The 21,061-nt window shown below is 39.7% G+C and overlaps 1 protein-coding gene across 2 annotated transcripts in view; it reads left to right on the forward strand.

Annotated features, from left to right (window-relative positions):
- LOC122483835 (B-lymphocyte antigen CD20-like) overlaps positions 1–20,194 on the forward strand; it is a 36,792-nt gene extending 16,598 nt beyond the window's left edge. For both annotated transcript variants that reach the window (XM_043581261.1, XM_043581262.1), the window contains 3 exons: positions 5,494–5,613; positions 9,171–9,291; positions 19,992–20,194. In XM_043581261.1, coding sequence (XP_043437196.1) covers positions 5,494–5,613; positions 9,171–9,291; positions 19,992–19,999 — 249 coding nt within the window. In that variant the 3' untranslated portion in view covers positions 20,000–20,194. The remainder of the gene's footprint in view (positions 1–5,493; positions 5,614–9,170; positions 9,292–19,991) is intronic.
- The last annotated feature ends 867 nt before the right edge of the window (positions 20,195–21,061 follow it).

Here is a 21,061-nt window from a genome sequence, read left to right on the forward strand (position 1 = left end):
CAAGTACCACAAAGTCTTGATTACTGTAGCTTTGTAGTTCATTTTAAAATCAGAAAGTGTGAGTTCTTCCATTTTCTCTTCTTTTTTCAAGGTTTTTATTTATTATTCCGAGTCTTTCTCAATGCCATACAAGTTTTAGGATCAGCCTACCAATTTCTGTAAGGAAAAACAGCTGGAATTCTGATAGGGATCCCACTGAATCTGCAAGTCAATTTGGGGAGTATTGATCTTAACAGTATTAAATCTTCACATCCGTGTGAACGTGGATATTTTTGCATGACTCTTTCAAAAATGTTTTTTCGTTTTCAGAATTTTGCACTTCTTTTGTTAAGTTTATTCCTAGATACTTTGTTCTTTTTGATGGCATTGTAAATGGAATTTTTTTTAAATTTTATTTTCAGATGGTTGATTTCCAGTGTATAGAAATACCATTGGTTTTTATGTTAATCTTGTATCCTGTCCTTTTTGCTAAAGTCGTTTATTAGTTCTAATCATTTTTAGTGTATTCCTTAGGATATTCTGGATAGAAAAACAGGTATCTGTGAATAGATCCTTGACAAATCTGGATGCCTTTTATTTCTTTTTATTGCCTAACTGCCCTGGCTAGAACCTCTAATACAATGCTGAGTAGAAGCTGTGAAAGCAGACATTCTTGTCTTTTCCTGATCTTAGGAGGAAAGCATCCAGTGAGTGTGCAGGAAGTAAGCAAACCAGTAAGTAAGTTCGCTATGGGTTTTTCCTAAATACCCTTACCACATTAAGGAACATGCCAAAGTGTTTTAATCACGAAAGGGTCTTGGCTTTTTGTCAAATGTTTTTTCTGCATCTACTGAGATAGTCATATGGCTGTTTTTTATCTTATTGGTCTGATGTATTACATTGATTTTTGGAAATTGAACTGACCTTGCATTCATGGAATAAATCCCATTTGCTCGTGGTGTATATAATGCTTTTTATATGTTGCTGGATTAGGGGGGTGTTTTTGCATTCACATTCATAAGAAATATTGGTCTATAGTTTTGTTATTGTGATGGCTTGGTCTGGTTATGGTATCAGGGTAATACTGGCCTCCTAGAGCGAGTTAGGAAGTGTCCCCTCCTATTCTATTTATGGAAGAGTTTGTGAAGCAATGGTATTAATTCTTTAAATATTGGGTAGAAGTCACCATTGAAGTCATCTGGAACTGGCTTTTTCTTCATGGAAGGTTTTTATTATTAATTCAGATTTGTTATAGATTTGTTTGGATTTTCTGTTTCTTCTTGAGTCAGTTTCAATAGTTTGTACATTGCTAGGAATTTGTCCATTTCATGTAGGTTGTATAATTTGTTGCCATATAATCATCCATAGTCAATGTCATCAGCAAATCTTGCTTTACTTGCTTAATCATTTACTTTAGTTCTCTGACCGTCTTTATGACTATTTTGAAGTCTTTGGCTAATGAAGGCTACATCTGGCCACTCTCACAGACAGTTTCTGTTACCTGCTTTTTTTTCTTTTTTTCTGATGTGTAGGTCAAAGTGCATAGGTGTATATATACTTCTGTTTCTTTGCCTGTCTCATAAATTTCTTGTTGGAAACTGGGCATTTTATTTTTTTATGTTTATTTATTTATTTTGAAAGAGAGCATGCACCAGGGAGGGACAGAGAGAGAGAAAAGGAGAATCCCAAGCAGGCTTCATGCTGTCCGCACAGAACCCGATACACGGCTCAATCTCACAAACCGTTAAGATCATGACCTGAACCGAAATCAGGAGTCAGACACAACTGACTGAGCCATAGATGCTCTGGAAACTGGGCAAATACATTGTAGCAACTCTGGGCACTCAGAACTCAGAGTTCCCAGCCCAAGGGCTTATGATTATTATTTGATGTGTTTTGTTTTGTTTTAATGGATGGCTGAAATAATTTCCTGCAGTCTGTTTCTCCCTGTCTGTGTTAAATTGCTCCTCAGGGGTGAGTGCAGCTTTAGGTATATCCACAGTCGCCCTAGGATGCTGTTCTCTATTCTGTAACCCACCTCTCCCCCAGGCAAAATCTCTGAGCCAAAGCTCTGCTCCTAGGATTGGGGGGGGGGGGGGGGGCGGTGCAGAGGGACAATGGAGGGCTTCTCTCTGAGTGACACCCCCACTGTAAGAGCTGAGGGCTTGGTGGAGGGGGACAGCTTGCCTCTCGTGATGTGGAACCCCTACCCCATAAGTGAAGGCAAGAGTGATCAGGACCTGGTACCTCACTGGCACTGCCACCAAGAGAAGGCCCTCATCCCACAAGTAGGGGCAAAAGGAGAGAGTCCACCTCTCCTGGCTGCACTCGGACTTAGCCTCAGTAGCAAATAGCTGGGAGCATGATTAGAAATGCTAAGCAGATGATCTGCTCCTGGGGGGGGGGGGGGGGCTGGGTGGGGGGGGAGAGAGCACTAGTTAGCACTCTGGGATTTTGGGGAAAAGGGACCTGCACCAACCCAGAGTGTTCTTGTGGAACCCGGAAGGGGGTGAGTGGGCGTGGCTCTTGGTTCAGATACCGCAGACTCCTACAGTTTTTTGACTTTTAGTAGGTTTTTTAAAAAATTTTTTAAGTTTATTTATTTATTTGAGAGAGACAGAGACCATGTGAGTGGAGAAGGGGCAGAAAGAGAGGGAGAGAAAGAGAATCCCAAGCAGATTCCGCACTGTCAGCACAGAGCCTGATGCAGGGCTCAAGCTCGTGAAAGCGTGAGATCAGGACCTGAGCTGAAACCAAGAGTCAGATGCTTAACCAACAGAGCCACCCAGGCGCCCCTAGTAGATTTTCTTGACTGACCGTTTCGTCATTTGTTGTAGGCCTTTAGGACTCCAGAGATTTTAAATGTTGGGGTTCTTAGTAATTTTCACAAATTTGGCTGAGGAGTTGATCCGTGGAGTCCCTCACACTCTCATGCTGGAAGTGGAATGCTTCAAAAATAATAATGTTGTATATTTAAATCAAATGTTTGATCAGGATTTGGGGGGAACATAAATATTTAATTTTTCAATTAAATTTATTTATTTTCAGAGAGACAGAGACAGCATGAGCAGGGGAGGGGTAGAGAGAGAGGGAGAAAGAGAGAGAATCCCAAGCAGGCATCTGTGCTGTGGGGCTCGAACTCACGAACCATGAGATCATGACCTGAGCTGAAATCAAGAGTTGGGCGCTTAACCGGCGGAGCCACCCAGGCGCCCCTGGAACATAAATATCTCTCTATAGGTGATCCTGGCTCATAAGCCTTTCTGACCTCATATGTAGACACAGGGTAAGTGTGCAGAAGCATTATAAGTGTGCATTTTCTGGAGCATACCACAACCTGGCTTTGTACTAAGGAAGGGTCTTTCTAGCTGACACGCCCTGAGTATAGCTCTACATTTCGAAAAGATGAATTGGAATCCTTAGCACAGCCTGCCAGATTCCTCATAATCCAGCCCTTCCCACTTCACCCACGTTGTATCCAACTTCCCTTCATGCCCCACGTTCCAGCCACATCAAACGATTCATTTTCCTGAAGACCTTCTTTCCCACGCTTCTGAAATTTTGTATACACCTTCTCTCTTCCATAAGACATTTTCTCAATTTTGTCCACCACTCAATTTGTCCACCACTGTGAACTGAAACCTGGCTATAGCAAGGAAAGACAGGCTCTACTGGGAAGAAGCCAGGGTCCTAGCATCTGGGAAGTGAAGAACCAAACTTAGAAAATACACAGGATCTGAGGGGCACCTGAGTGTCTCAGTTGAGTGTCTGACTTCGGCTCAGGTCATGATCTTATGGTTCATGGGTTCAAGCCCCTCATCGGGCTCTCCGCTGTCAATGCAGAGCCTGGAGCCTGTTTCGAATCCTCTGTCCCCCCTCTCTCTGCCCCTCCCCTGCTTGTTCTCTCTCTCTCAAAAATAAAATAAACACTGAAAGAAAGAAAGAAAGAAAGAAAGAAAGAAGAAAGAAAGAGAAAGAAAGAACGAACGAACATAGGATCTGAGAAAGTTCCAGAAGCCAGAAACAGAAAACCCAGAAGTGCAAGCTATCTTTTAGCAAGGAGAATCTGGCCAGGTTGTTACCATCACTAGAGATCACAGCTTCTCTCTAGCACCCAAGTGTCCCACCATCCCCACCGTATAACACCTGAGCTGCCCATTCTAGGTATGAATTCCAGTCTTCTGTTCATCTTTAAGTTACTTGCTCAAGATTCACAATCCTTGGGAAGAGGACTGCATTGGCAATGCCCTGGCTCTGCCTCCTACAGATTGAAGTCATAGCAAAGTTTGATAAACTTCTTTCATAAAGACTTAACAAGTGAGAGCTCCCAAAATGAAAGGGCAGTTGCCTGCTGAACAATCAAAATTTAATATGCCTACTTAAGTTCTTTCTTTGGTTGATCAGTATCAAATCACTTCCTTCTTCCCATTATTTAAAAAAAAAATCCTCTTTAAAATGTAACGATCCCTTACACATAAAAAAAAAAAAAAATCCATGGAGTCCCTTCTCAAAGGGGCAGAGTTTCTCTTCACAGGTCATGCAAGGCTCACAGTGCCATTCAAAAGAGAGCAGATACTGGGGCGCCTGGTGGCTCAGTCGGTTAAGCAGTGACTTCCGCCCAGGACGTGATCTCATGGTTCGTGAGTTTGAGCCCCACATTGCACGCTGGGCTGACAGCTTAGAGCCTGGAACCTGCTTTGGATTCTGTGTGTGTGTGTCTCTCTCTCTTTGCTCCTCCCCTGCTCATGCTCTCTCTCTCTCTCTCAAAAATAAATAAACTTTTGGGGCGCCTGGGTGGCGCAGTTGGTTGAGCGTCCGACTTCAGCCAGGTCACGATCTCGCGGTCCGTGAGTTCGAGCCCCGCGTCGGCCTCTGGGCTGATGGCTCAGAGCCCGGAGCCTGCTTCCGATTCTGTGTCTCCCTCTCTCTCTGCCCCTCCCCCGTTCATGCTCTGTCTTTCTCTGTCCCAAAAATAAATAAACGTTGAAAAAAAAATTAAAAAAAAAAATAAATAAACTTTTTAAAAAATTAAAAAAAAAAGAGAGAGCTTCTTGAGGGAACTATGGAAAGGTAGTAAGTAGTAGTAAGGTGACCTTACTGGGGTACGAATGACACTGGCAAATCCTGGACCTGAGGCTTATTCATAGCATGATGTTTATGAAATTTTGTCAAATGAAATATATTGTTTGTAATTTTGCCTCCCCCATTAGTTTGTAAGACTTTCAAGTAGAAGCCTGCGTTTATCCCTAACACAGTGTTCAGCATGTTGCAGGCCCTGTTTAATAATTTGTCGACTAAATAAATACTTCCTCTGAAAAAAAAAATATTTTTAATCCTGCTGGGTTCCAGACAAATTTGAGGCAGAGTCTTGATATCAACCACAGTAAGGTTCTAGAGAGTCAGATAAAAAATTTCCAACTTGAATGTTCTAGGAAGGACAGCAGACTGACTGATTGCTTCATCAAAACCTGTTTATGCTGCACATGACCAGTTTTCTTTGTATGTCTGTTACAGCTTATTGCTAGCATGGTTATGAACATCCTAAGTGCCTGTTTTTCTGTACTTGGTATAATGATATTAAGTATTGCAAGTTTAACGTATTATCCAGACACCAATGAATACCTGTGGTCACATGTAAGTACCAAGTTTAATAACAACTGGATTAAAATTGTACATATAAGTGGAAAAACTATAGTAAATGATGTGTGTTGCAATGGTAAAGTATGGAAATGACAACCAAATTTGATATCTTTGGCGTAGAAATATAAAAACAAACTGTATCTCCTCCAAATTTTTGCCATGGGAATATTAACAAATCAATTTCAGTCCAACTAAGGAAACACTAGAAACTTAAGAGAGAGATCAAAATTGTCATTATGTGAAGATAAAGTGATAGGATCCCTAGAAAACCCCAAAGACTCAACTAAAAAAAAATGATTTAGTAAAGAAAAATGTAGACAATACATTGTTTTTACACTAGAACTTACCACTTAAATATTGAAGTAGAAAAAATGAATAACCCAATCAAAATAACAACAAAAATATTAAAAACATGAGGGTTGTAATATAAGAACTGAATACTTTGAGAAACTACATTCTTTTTTATTTTAACATTTATTAACTTTTGAGAGAGAGACAGAGCATGAGTGAAGGAGGGGCAGAGAGAGGGAGACATAGAATCCAAAGCAGACTTCAAGCTCTGAGCTGTCAGCACAGAGCCAGACATGGGGCTGGAACTCACAAACTGTGAGATCATGACCTGAGCCAAAGTCAGACATGTAACCGACTGAGTCACCCAGGTGCCCCGAGAAACTACATTCTTGAATGCAAATTCACAATGTCATAGAATTACAAGATTCCATAAATTAATACATAGATGTGAGGTGATTCCATTTAGAATCCCAAAAATGTTTTGGGGAGAATGAAATAAAACTGCTCCAAAATGTGTATGGATGGAAAAAAAGATTGTGTGAAAAGGGCCAAGAAATTCTAGAAGCCACATAATGATTGGGGAGGGCCAGGCAACTTGTTACATCAAGAGATGATGCAGTATAATAAAAATGGTATAGTATTTACACACAAAAAGAAAAATTAATCAAAGAACAGAGAGTTGAGAAATAAATCCTAATATAGGCAAAAACATTATTTTATGGGAGATCACTTTACCAGTCAATATGGAAAAAGTGAAGTTTAATAAAATAATATTCAATCAATAAGCTCTCCATTTCCAAGAAAATAGTAATGGGCTCTACTTGGCAGTGTGTAAAAAGAAATCACAGATTCAATGAATGAGCAATGAAAAAGAAATAAAATTTCATGAATGAGCAATGAAAAAGAAATAAAGGAAAGAAATGAATGAACAAGCCTAAAAGCCATTGGAAAATGGCATAAAGTATGGAATTAGTACATCTGTTACAAAAGCAAATGAGAAAACCAAGAATGGGGAAAAAGAAACACATTTCACGTCACAAATATTTACGTCTTTGATATGCTACAGGCTGAGACAGCAATAACCCAAAGAGTGGGACTCCCCACCAACCAGTAGGCTGCAGGGGTGGGGCCACCACCACGGTGAGCTGAAGAAGCAGGGCCACCTCCTCAGCAGGCCCTGTGGACCGAGCATGGAGCCACACAGGATTATTCTCAAGCCTCGACATCTAAAGAATTGCCCTATTGGGTTTTGGGCTTGCTTGGGGCCCATTACCCCATTTTCCTTCTTTTTTTTTTTTAATTTTTTTTAACATTTATTTATTATTGAGAGACAGAGAGAGACAGAGCATGAGCATGGGAGGGGCAGAGGAGGAGACACAGAATCCAAAGCAGGTTCCAGACTCCAAGCTGTCAGCACAGAGCCCAATGCGGGGCTTGAACTCAGAAACTGCGAGATCATGACCTGAGCCAAAGTCAGATGCCTAACCAACTGAGCCACCCAGGCACCCCAGCCCTATTTTCCTTCTTATATCTCCCTTTTGGAATGGCAATATCTATCCTATGCCTGTCCCACCGTTATGTCTTAGATAACTGGTTTTCTGATTGCACAGGTCCACAGATGGAGAGGAATTTTACCCCAATATGGACCATTCTAGGAGTCTCATCCATAACTGATTTAGATAATTTAGATGATAGGATTTGAGGCTTTTTGATCTGATGATATTTAGGTCAGATTTTGGACTTGGAGTTGATGTTAAAATGGGTCAAAACTTTTGGAGATATTGGGATCAGGCAAATAGATTTGGTACGTGGGAGGGACATGAACTTAGAGGCAGAGCAGAGACAAACTATTATGGGTTGAAATGTGTCCCCCAAAAAGATGTGTCCTAGCCCACAGTACCTCAGAATGTGACGTTATTTGAGAACAAAGTCTTGCAGATGTAATTAGTTGAGATGAGGTCATACGCAAATAGAGTGGGCCATTAATCCAATAGAACTCGTGTCCTTATGAGAAGAAAGAAATTTGGACACAGACCTGGAAAGAAGATGGCCATGTCTACGTGAAGGCAGAGGTTGTAGTTATACTGATACAAGCCAAGGAACCCTTCTGGGGCTACCAGAAGCTGAAAGAGGTAAGGAAGAATCCTCTCCTAAAGACTGGAATGAGCATTCTGTTGCCAATACATGCTTTTTGGACTTTGACCCTCCGGAACGGTGAGACAATAAATTTCAGTTGTGTTAAGCCACCCAGCTGTGATACTTTATTACAGGGCCCCTGGGACACTAGTATAGCAGGCCAGTAAATAGCCATCAACTTTTCTTCTCTCACATTCTGAACCAACTGAGATAAAATACGACACTCAAGCAGATGTAAATAAAAACTATCAGCTTTATGATGATTATTATAGTTGGAGAACACGTTTTAAATCTTTGACCAAATGAACTTGCTGCAACCTCCCTCCATGAATTAAACTTATCTACCTAGATACAGGTAGACGACAGGTCTCCTTGTGCTGGGACCAGGCAGGTATCAGAGGTTGAGGAGAACTTGGGGTCATAAAGACAAAACGATTCTGAAAAGAAAAAAAAAAAAAAAAAAGGGAAACAACCCAGAAGGGGCTGGGTTCCTTCTTGGGAAATCATGGGTTAGATAAATCTCTGCTTCTCAAATGGGGAATTGTAGATGAGGAGCGTTAAGAAACACTAGAAGCCACTCCTAGAGCAGAAAGTCCTACTATGGGCTGTGGTAGAAATGTGGAAAGGGAGAGAGAATGGTTCCACCTACTACATGTAATAATGTTTATGGTACGTAGGTTAAGAGAAAATAGAACATGCAAATTATATGTGCATTAAATGGAAAAGCACGAAACACAAAGCATGCAATGAGTCTTACCAAAAGAGAAAGTATGAAGAGAGAAAAGATGGGCACTCAGTGCCAAACCCTGAAGAACTTCACCCAGCCCACGGTACTAAGGTAATCTCTCTGCTTTCCAGTCTGGTCACATGCAGAAGAGAAATAAAAGTATCCAACTTGTACAGTCATTACTAGAAGTAGGACTTGACATAATGCAAGGTGCATATAAGAGTACTTGATTAATTGAAAACATATTTTGTTCTTAGGAAAAATACACAAAAATCCTCATAGTTGTGTGAGACTGATAGGATGAATGATCTTTATTCCCTGCTTGCGAAGTGTTGTTCTTGTATAATTTTTAAATGGCTAATTAATATGAGGAATGTTTCTTTTCTTCCTAATTCAGATAGCTGGTAGTATGCTTTTACAATATATACTCTTCACCACGATCGTGGAAGTGATCTGTGCGTACGTGACTGTCAAGTGGATTGAAGCAGCATTGCGTCCTGTAGAATGCAGTGACATAAGTGAGTAATTTTGTTTCTGGCTGGTCAGTCAGGAGAAAACAGCTTCTGTTAAGGATCTGCAAGGAAACCATCCAAATCCTAGGGGAGAACACAGGCTGTAACCTCTTTGCCATCAGCCATAGCAACTTCTTACCAGAGGTGCCTCGGGAGGCAAGGGAAATAAAAGCGAAAATGGACTATTGGGACCTCATCAAGATAAAAAGCTTCTGCACTGCAAAGGGAACAATCAACAAAACTAAGAGGCAACCGTCAGAATGGGAGATGTTTGCAAAGGACGTATTTGATTAAGGGTTAGTATCCAAAACATCTAAAGAACTCAGCACCCAAAAAAACAAATGATCCAGTTTTTAAGAAATGGGCAGAAGACATGTGTAGACATTTTTTTTTTCCAAAGAAGACATCCAGCTGGCCAACAGACACATGAAAAGATGCTCAACATCACTCATCATCAGGGAAATCAAAATCAAAATTACAGTGAGTTATCACATCACACCAGTCAGAATGGCCGAAATTAATAGCCCAGGAAACTACAGGTGTTGGTGAGGATATGAAGAAAGGGGAGCCCTCTTACGCTGTTGGCGGGAATGCAAACTGGTGCTCCCACTCTGGAAAACAGTATGGAGGTTCTTCAAAAAGCTAAAAATACAACTACCCTATGATCCAGCAATTGGACTACTAGGTATTTACCCAAAGGATACAAAAATCTGATTAGAAGGGATACATGCACCCTGAGGTCTTTTAGACTTGCATCACCTAGAAGATTACTAGAGGAAATAAATAGACTGAAAAGATTTTACATAGACTGAAAAGCAATATGGGGACACTGAATGTTCTAGACTGTGAAATTCAAATTTAGTTATAAAGTTTTGTTGCCAAAGTTTGAGATCTTCCTGTCCCTTCAGAAAATTTAGAGGATTTTAGAGGACGCTGAAGAGACTGCTTCTGGAATAGAAGAATGAGGCTCTCTAAAAATCGATTCCTCCATAAAATAAATGAGAACACTGGGAAAAGTTGTCAGAATTAACATTTCTTACCTCTGGGAATTAATCAAAGACTTGTGACAATCCAGGGAACACTTATGCAAGAAACCATGGCTAAACCTTAGTAAGAACAGCGAGTTTTGTGGTTATCATTTGCCCGGTGCCCATCCCCCTTGTCCCATCTCCACAGTAACCTTTAAATGAAATAACCTTGCGACCACACTACCTGTAAAAAAAACACCAGCCTAACAACCACAAGCAGAGGAAAACTGAGATTGGAGTTGCCCAAAAATCAAAACAAAGCAAAACAAAAAACAAAAAAAAAAACAAAAACAAAAACAAAACATTCCCAGAGCATTGTTTCTGATTTGTCAGGCAGGTCCCTGGAAATCCCCACTGGCAAGGCTCTTTACTCACCTCTGAGCTCAATCACAGTGAAAAGTTTTCTGGGATGTTTGTCAGAACAATTAGTGGCCTTTAACACTGTGTTTGCCTAGAGCAGGGATAAGAGTTGGGGAAAACAAGAGGCTTACCAAAAAAAAGATAATAGAAAAAAACTAGGGCACAAGATGTCCGCTGGGGACCTTGAAACGGTGGTAATACTTGGAAATCAAGACCTTGTGCATATGTGGAGATGTGTGTGTGCCCAGGAAAGACCTGTCAATATGCTAACCTCCCACCTCTGGCTGACCTGAAGCTGTCTGCAAACAGGAAGTGATAGCTAATATAGAGTTGCAACCTGTCTTCCAAGCCTTTAAAGTCTTACCCCAACACACACACACACACACACACACACACACACACACGCACACACACAGCTTCTCAACAAAGCCTGGGAAATTTCTTGGTTCAAAGCAGTTAAGGAAATCTATGCCCAATCATGTAATGACACTAAGCTAACAGAGGCATCAGTGCCCATACAGGACATGAATACTGCACACAATTAGTTCAGGAAAGCCACCCCTAGAATAACAAAAACAACAACAAAAAACAGTCCCTGGGAGAATCTGCTTTCCAACATTGCTACATTATATTATCTTAAATATGCAATTTTTAACAAAAGAAATTATAAGATATGCAAAGAAACAGAAAACTATGACCTAAACACTGGGGAAAAAGCAATAGAAGTTGTACCAGAGGAAGCCTAGATATTGGACTTACTAGGGGAAAAAAAAACCTTTAAATCAGCTATTATAAGTATGCTCTAAGAACTGAAAAACCATGTCTAAAAAGTCTAAAGGAAAGTAAGAAAGCAATGTTTCATGATAAAGAATATCGATAAAGACAGAAACTATTGAAAAGAATCAAGTAGAAATTCTAGAGCAGAAAAATATGTAACTAAAATGAAAACATCATTCAAGGGGCTCAACAGAATATGTGATCTGACAGAAGAAATAATCCACCAACTTAAAGATAGATCAATTAAGGGGCACCTGGATGGCTCAGTTGGTTGAGCATCCGACTTCAGCTCAGGTCATGATCTCACAGTTTTTGAATTTGAGCCCCGCAACAGGCTCTGTGCTGAGAGCCCAGAGCCTGGAGCCTGCTTTGGATTCTGTGTCTCCTTCTCTCTCTGCCCCTCCCTCTCTCACACTCTGTCTCTGTCTCTATATCTCAAAAATATATAAACATTTTTAAAAAATTTAAAAAGGTCAATTAAAATTGTCTACTCTTGGGGCGCCTGGGTGGCGCAGTCGGTTAAGCGTCCGACTTCAGCCAGGTCACGATCTCGTGGTCCGTGAGTTCGAGCCCCGCGTCGGGCTCTGGGCTGATGGCTCAGAGCCTGGAGCCTGTTTCCGATTCTGTGTGTCCCTCTCTCTCTGCCCCTCCCCCGTTCATGCTCTGTCTCTCTCTGTCCCAAAAATAAATAAACGTTGAAAAAAAATTTTTTAAAAAAATAAAATAAAATTGTCTACTCTGTGGAACAAAATGATAACAAACAAAGAAAATTGAACAGAGCTTCAGACACCTTTGAAATGCCATCAGTCATACCAAAATGTGCATAATGGAAGTTGGCATAATGGGAGGAGATAGCGAAAGAGAAAGCTACACAAAGAAGTCTTGAAAATATATTGGATGAAAACTTAAAAATTTGATGAAAAACATGACTCTACATATCCAAGGAGCTCAACAAACTCCAAAAAGGAGAAATTACAAAAGATCCAAACCTGGACACGTCACAACCAAGATGCTAATAGACAAAGACCAAGAGAAAATCTTGAAATCAGCAGAAGACAAGAATTCATCCTGTAAAGGGGATCTTTAATAAAATTCCTCATCAGAAACTATGGAAGCCAAAAGACAGTGAGTGGTATGACATCTTCAGAACACTGAAAGAAAAACACTGTCAATCAAGAATTAGATATAATAAATATTACAACATTATTAATACTAAAATAATATTGATAACAAACTAAAAATAATTCAAAAATAATAAAAAATAAAAATGTAATAAAGTGGCATAGAAGAAAAAATAAAATGATATGAAAGAAAACATTTATTTAACGTAAAAGAGAGCAGTCAGATAGAAGGACAGACAGAAGAACAAAGGCATACAATATAGAAAACTGACCATGAAATAGCAGACATAAACCCTATCTTATCTGTAACTACATTAAATGTAAATGTATTGAACACTCTAATCACAAGGCAGAGACTGGCAAAATGGATTTTTAAAATGAACTCCAATTAAATGATATATACAAGAGACACACCTTAGATTCAAAGACACATATTGGGAAATATGGTTGAGAAAGACTTATCCGACCTTGACCTAAAGAGATAGTGGCATTGGGCAAGACGCTCAATTTCACTGAACTCTAGTTTCTAAACCTCTATGGTCAGAATAGATGGGAGGATGCCAAGAATTCTACAAAGGAAAAAAAAAGACACAAATATGTCCAATATAAGTATGGAAAATATATGCCATATAAACAGAAACCAAAAGAGAGCTAGAGCAGCTATAAAAATAATGTCAGACAAAATAGACATTAAGACAAAAAATTGTTAGTAGACATGAAGAAGGACATATTTATAATTATTTTTTAAGTTAAATCTGTCAGGAACTCATAGCAATTGTAAGCATATATGCACCAACAACAGAGTCCCGAAAACACATGAAACAAAAACTGGCAGATTGGGCAGGAAAAACACAAAGTTTAAAAAACAACAGTTGGAAACTTCAATACCCCATATTCAACAATGTATAGGAAAACTCTGCAGAAGAGAAAAGGCAATAGGAGAATTGAACAGCATTATTAACCAACTGCCTAGACCTAACAGACATCTATACAACACTCCACCCAACAACTCAAAGTACACGTTCTTTTCAGGTGCATGTAGAATATTCTCTGGGACAGACCATATTTTAGGCTATAAAACAAGTTTCAGTAAGTTAGAAGGATGGAATTCATACCAAGTATTTTCTCTGATTATAATGGAATTAAATTAGAAATCAGTAAAAGAAGCAGGTGCCTGGGTGGCTCAGTCAGTTAAGTGTCTGACTTTGGCTCAGGTCATGATCTCACAGTTCATGAGTTCAAGCCCCACGTCAGGCTCTGTGCTGAGAGCTCAGAGGCTGGAATCTGCTTCAGATTCCGTGTCTCCCTCTCTCTCTTCCTCTCCTCTGCTTGCGTGCTTGTGTGCTCGCTCGCTCGCTCGCTCTCTCTCTCAAAAATAAACAAACATTAAAAAAAAAAAAGAAACTGGTAGACGAAGGACATTTTAAAGTATCACCAATATGTGCAAATGAAACAATACATTCCTAAATTACCAAAAAGTCAAAGAAGAAGTCAAAAAGAAGAATAGAACACATTTTGAGATGAATAAAACAAACCACATACCACGATTTGATGCAGCTAAAGTAGTGCTTAGAGGGAAATTCATAGCTATAAATACTATATTTTTAAAAAGAGAAAAAAGTCCCAAATCAGAAACCTAACTTTCCACCTTTAGAAACTGGAATGGGAATGGGGGGCTGGGAGAAACAGGTGAAGGGGATTAAGAGCACACCTATCATGATGAGCGCTGAGTAACGTACTGAATTGTCGAATCACGATATTGCACACCTGAAACTGCTATAACACTGTATGTTCTGTAGGTTAACTCTACTGGAATTAAAGTTAAAAACTTAATAAATATTAAGAACATAAACTAGAAGAGAAAACTAAACCCCAAAGTCAGAAGAAGAATGTAGATAATCAAGACTATGGTGGAAAAAATGAAATAGAGAATAGAAAAACAGACATAAAAGAGTAGGGGACACCTGAGTGGCTCAGTCAGTTAAGCATCTGACTTTTTTTTTTTTTGGTTTAAAAAAATTTTTATTTATTTTTTTTTTTTTGCACTAGACATTCTGGTTTATTTTATATATATATATATATATATATATATATATATATATATATATGAAATTTATTGACCAATTGGTTTCCATACAACACCCACTGCTCATCCCAAAAGGTGCCCTCCTCAATACCCATCCCCCACCCTCCCCTCCCTCCCACCCCCCATCAACCCTCAGTTTGTTCTCAGTTTTTAACAGTCTCTTATGCTTTGGCTCTCTCCCACTCTAACCTCTTTTTTTTTTTTTTCCTTCCCCTCCCCCATGGATTCCTGTTAAGTTTCTCAGGATCCACGTAAGAGTGAAACCATATGGTATCTGTCTTTCTCTGTATGGCTTATTTCACTTAGCATCACACTCTCCAGTTCCATCCACGTTAGTTAAGCATCTGACTCTTAATCTCAACTCAGGTACTGAACTCAGGGTTTAAGGCTTGCTTTGGGCTCCGTGTGGGTATGAAGCCTACTAAAATAAAAAGAGAGAGAGAGAGACTAAAAGGGGATACTATGAATAATGATATGCCAACAATTTAGTTCACCTACATAAAATGGACAAATTCTTTTTTTTTTTTTAATTTTTTTTTTCAACGTTTATTTATTTTGGGGACAGAGAGACAGAGCATGAACGGGGGAGGGGCAGAGAGAGAGGGACACACAGAATCGGAAACAGGCTCCAGGCTCTGAGCCATCAGCCCAGAGCCCGACGCGGGGCTCGAACTCACGGACCGCGAGATCGTGACCTGGCTGAAGTCGGACGCTTAACCGACTGCGCCACCCAGGCGCCCCAATGGACAAATTCTTAGAAATATACAAACTATTGAAACTGTGTCAAGAAGTAATAAAAATCTAAATAGATCCATCATGTGAAGAGACTGAAATAATAATCGAAAATTTTTTGTAAAGAAACCCCAGTCCCAGGTGGTTACACTGCAAATACTCCTAAACATTTAAAGAATTAACACCAGTCATTAACAAATTGTTCTAAAAATGAAGAGGAGAAAATACTTCCTGACTCATTCTATGAAGTTAGTATTACCCTGATACCAAAACCAGACAAATATATCAAACAAAAGGAAACTATAGACCATTATCCATTATGAATATAAATTTTTAAACCTCAAAGGAAAAAAATGTTTCAAATACAATCCAGCAACATACCAAAAGTATCAGACATCATGACCAATTAAGATTTATCGTAGGAATTCAGAGCTGGTTTAACATTAAAATCAATCAGTGTAATAACCATGCTGATAACATAAAAACAAAAAATACATGACCATCTCAATAAACAGAGAAAAAAACAATTTAATAAAATCTAACACCCTTTCATGATTAAAAAAAAAAAACCATTCAACAAACTAGGAGTAGAAAGGAATTTCCTCAACCTGAAAAGCGGCAGTTAGGTGTGGGGAAAAAATCTGCAATTAACATTATACTTGATGGAGAGATACTGAATCCTTTTGCTCTAAGATCTGGAACAAGACAAGGATGTCTGCTTTTGCCACTTATTTTCCACATTGTACTGGAGGTTCTAGCCAGGAAAATTAGACAATAAAAAGAAATAAAAATATTCAGTTTGGTTGGTCAAGGAAGAAGTAACACGAACTCTCTTTGTAGCTGATAAGATCTTGTGGCTATAAAATTCCAAGAAATCCACACACGAAAATCTAGTACAAGTAAGTTCAACAAGTTGGAAGGGTATAAGATCAACATATTTTTCAAAAAATCAGTTGTTATTTCTATACATGAGAACACAATTACAATAACATCAAAACGTAAAATGTTTATGTAATTTATATTCAGGAAAAAAATTAAGATTAGTGTAAGACTTGTCTACCACAAATTAGAAATCATTATTGAAAGAAATTAACGAAGATTTAAATAAATGGAAAAAATTCATGTCCATGGATCAGAAGATTTAATATTAAGATGGCAATAGTCCCCAAATTAATCTATAATTCAACTCAAGCCCTACCAAAATCTCCACTGATTTTTATACAAGCTTATCCTACTATTCATATGAAAATGGAATGGACCCAAAATAGCCAAACCGATCTTTAAAAAAGAAAACAAACCATTACACACATATTACAAAGGCCGAAATCTGAACACTGATTTCACCAAATGCTGGTGAGAATAGAGAGCAACATTGCATTGGTGGGGAAGGAAAATGGTACAATCACTTGGGAAAGCAGTGGCTTTGAGGATTTCTTGCAACACTAAACATACTACCATACAATCTAGCCATCAGTCCCTTGGTGTTTACCCAAAGGAGCTGCAACCTTATGCTCTCACAGAAACCAGCACACGGGCTTTTATAGCAACTTTATTCATAGTTGCCAAAACTTGGAAGCAGCCTAGATGCCCATCGGTGAGTGAATGAACAAATAAACTGTGGTCCATCCATCCAATGAAATATCATTCAGTGCTAAAAATAAATCAGCTATCAAGCCAGGAAAAAGACATGGAGAAACCTCAAATGCGTATTACTAACTGAAAGAAGCCAATCTGAAAAGTACACACACTGTATGATTCCAACTATATGACATCTGGAAAAGGCAAAACTATGGGTACGTTTACTTTTTGTAAACGTCTTTTCAACAAACAGTACTGGGGAAACTGGTTACCCACCTGCAAAAGAATGAATTTGGACTTACCTAACACCATGTACAAAAATTAACACAAAATGGATCAAAGACTTAAATGTAAGACCAAAAATAAAACTCTTAGAAGAAAACATGAGTCCAAAGCTTCATGACATTTGATTTGGCAGTGATGTTTTTGGATGTGACACCAAAAGCATAGGCAATGAAAGAAAAAACAGATAAATTGGACTTCATGAAAATTAAAAATGCTGTGCCTCAAAAGACAGAGTAAAAGGGGGGGCCTGGGTGGCGCCCGGGTTAAGCACCGACTTCCGCTCAGGTCATGATCTCGCAGTTCATGAGTTTGAGCCCCACATCGGGCTCTGTGCTGACAGCTCAGGGTCTGGAGCCTGCTTCAGATTCTGTGTCTCCCTCTCTCTCTGTTCCTCTCCTGCTTGATCGTTCACATGCACTCTCTCTCTCAAAAATAAATAAACATTTTAAAAAAAGAGAGAGTAAAAAAGCAACACAATGAATAAGATAAACATTTGCAAATCACATATATAATGAGGGGTTCATATCAAGAATATATAGAGAACACCTCAAACTCAACAACAAAAATAAACAATTCAAAAATGGACTCGAATCGAGATTTCTTCAGATAAAGTCTACAAATGGCCAATAAGCACATGGAAAAATGCTCAACATCACTGACCATTAGGGAAATACAAATCAAAACCACAATGAGGTATTACTGTATACCCATAAAGATGGCTATTATCAAAAAAATAAAAGACAGAAAAAACAGAAAATAACTAGTGTTGGCTAGAATGTGAGAAAAAATAGAACACTTGTGCACTTTTGGTGGGAACATAAAACGGTACAGCTGCTGTGGAAAACAATATGATTGTTCCTTGAAAATTTAAAAATAGGATTATCATAGGCTCCAGCAATTCCATTTCTGCATATATACCCCGAAGAATTGAAACCAGGGTCTCCGAGAGGTATTTATGTGTTCACCCATGTTTAGAGAAGCATTATTCACAATGGCTACAATGTGGCAACCCAAGTTTCCATCAATAGATGAATGGATAAGCAAAATGTGGTATACAACTATAATAGAATACTATTCAGCCTTCAAAAGGAAGAAAATTCTGACGTGTGCTACATCGTGGATAAGCCTTGAGGACATTATGCAGAGTGAAATAAAGCAGTCACAAAAAGGCAGATGCTGTGTGATTCTACTCCATAGGAGATAGAGTGGTCAAAACTGTAGAGACAGAAAGGAGAATGAGGGTTGCCAAGGGCTGGGAGTGAGGAATTACTGTTTAATGGATGTAGAGTTTCAGTTTTACAGGAAGTAAAGAACTATGAAGACGGATGGTGGTGGTGTTTGCAACAACATCATATATGTATTTAATGCCACGGAACTGTGCATTTAAAAATGGTTATGATAATAACTATTATGTGTATTTTAACACATAATTTATTTTAAATTGGAAAGAGTCAATATAATACACGCCATGGATAGAATAAAGGATAGAAACAATCACTAAATTGTGATAGAAGGAAATAGGTTGTAATGGCTGATAATCTTATCTCCTTACCTACAGAGTTTGTCTAAATTCTTTCAAGCTAGGTCATTAAATCCCTCCCACCAAAACCTACATATTGGTAAATCAGCCTAAAACTCTGCCTGGAGCCAGCATGGCACATTCGAGGGATTGCTGTAGGCTAGTATTTAGAGGAAAGTGAGGGGTGCCTGGGTGGCTCAGTCGGTTAAGCGTCCGACTTCGGCTCAGGTCATGATCTCGCGGTTCGTGATTTCAAGCCCCGCGTGGGGCTCTGTGCTGGTGGCTCAGAGCCTGGAGCCTGTTTCAGATTCTGTGTCTCCCTCTCTCTGACCCTCCCCCGTTCATGCTCTGTCTCTCTCTGTCTCAAAAATAAATAAAGGTTAAAAAAAATTTTTTTAATAAATAAATAAATAAATAAATAGAGGAAAGTGATAGAAAATGAAGCTGGAGAGGCAAATTGAGGCCAGATCTTAATAGAATCCAGCCACCCCTAGAAAAGAATTTGGAATTTAGCCTGTAAGTACCAGGATGCTATTGAAGCCTTTCTAGCAGCAGGGAGGGTTTCTCGATCAAACTTTGCTGTTATATATACAGTAGTCCCTCCTTATCGGTGGTTTCACTTTCCAGGGGTTCAATTACCCTCAGTCCACCACTGCCAGAAGGGGGCGATCCTCCTGACAGATGGTCAGAAGCCTAAGGCTACCTCACCAGCCCACATCGCTCATCCCATCACCATCTCGTGGGCTCTCCCCATCAGAATGCCTTCTGCGGGGATCCCGCCCCCCCAAATCCTATAGTCTAAGCCAGACAGCTCCCCTCTCCGTTGGTTGTTTCTCCTTCTGACCTAGAATAGGAAGTAGAGCACCCCAGAGGATTCTTAGCACCCACCACAGGCCAGCCGAAGGTTCAAGTCATTTTCTGAAGACTTATATTTTAGTTGAATGTGATGGTTGTAATTCAATGAAACCTCTGGTTTCTGACGGGCCACAGGTCTGTGGCATTTTTACCTCTCCCCCCGGACAGAGTGGGTGTTATCTTCTCAGTGTGGTTTTCAACTGGTCACATTTTAGGTTTGCATATGTGTGTGTTTGTCATTGCTGGGGGTTTTGTTTTGTTTTGGTTTTGTTTTGTTTTTTGTCTTGTTTTGATTCAGCGGCTCGGGACTAAGCTCGTATCTTCTGGTGTCACGGTGATCACTCTGCTATCACCCACTCCCCCAGGTCCATAGCTGTCGCAGTGCAGTGTCTCTACATAACTCACAAAGAACCAGTGTGACTCCCATCAAGAACGAAAGATTAATCGTGAACTGGGGAAGAACTCCGCGATTGTTCTCAAGAGGCCTCACGGAAAACACAGGCTCCTGAAGTCCTTCCCAGTGCGCCTTCTGCCTACTTCTTCAATAAAGGATGCAATCTGATCACAAGTCGGCTCCACCCTTTTTAAAAACGATCTGAGTGAGCATAGACAAATACAGCCGGTCCAGGGGCTATAGGAAAGTAAAGGTGAATGGCTACTTTATCTTAGGCTGGAGGAGATCGGTCTGAGCGAAGGGACGCCGTCATCTGAGAACGGGAACTGCTCTGACTTTGAAGGCAGGCATAATGTCAAGGTAGCAATGGCAAGACTTCTGATTTTACTGTGCTTTCATTTCGTCACCTGTAACACAGAAATCATAGTTCCTAGCCCACGGAGTAGATGCAAATATTAAATTATAATACATCATTAAAGGACTTAGAAGAGCTTCTGGTTTATTCTAATCCCTCAATAAATGATTATTGATTATCATTTATGAGCTCTTCTCATTATAGCTGTAGGACGAGGATATAGGAGGTTAGGTGGAATTGTTATTTTCCAAGAATTAGTGACCAGAGTCCCCCTCTGAAAGCAGATGTGCTCAATATTCTAAGTCCATAAAAACCACTGGAGAGCTTGCTGGGGCGGGGGGGGTGCTGTTGTGGTCAAATTGTGTCCCCCCAAAAAGATATGTTGGGGTCCCAGTCCCCCAGTACCTCAGAATGTGACCTTTGTGGGAATAGGGTCTTTATAGAGGTAATTACAATAAAGATGAGACCATTAGGGTGGGACCCCATATTAATGACCGGTGTCCTCATGGAAAGGGGAAAGTGGACACAGAGGCACACACACACACACACACACACACACACACGAAAGAGTATGTAAAGACCCAGAGAAAACATGAAGACAGAGGATGGGAGGGATACATCTATCTACCAGCCAAGAAACACCAGATTGCTGGGAAATCACCAGAAACGAGGAAGAAGCAAGGAAG

The sequence above is a fragment of the Prionailurus bengalensis genome, chromosome D1, assembly GCF_016509475.1.
Source record: "Prionailurus bengalensis isolate Pbe53 chromosome D1, Fcat_Pben_1.1_paternal_pri, whole genome shotgun sequence".
NCBI classification, from domain to species: Eukaryota; Metazoa; Chordata; class Mammalia; order Carnivora; family Felidae; genus Prionailurus; species Prionailurus bengalensis.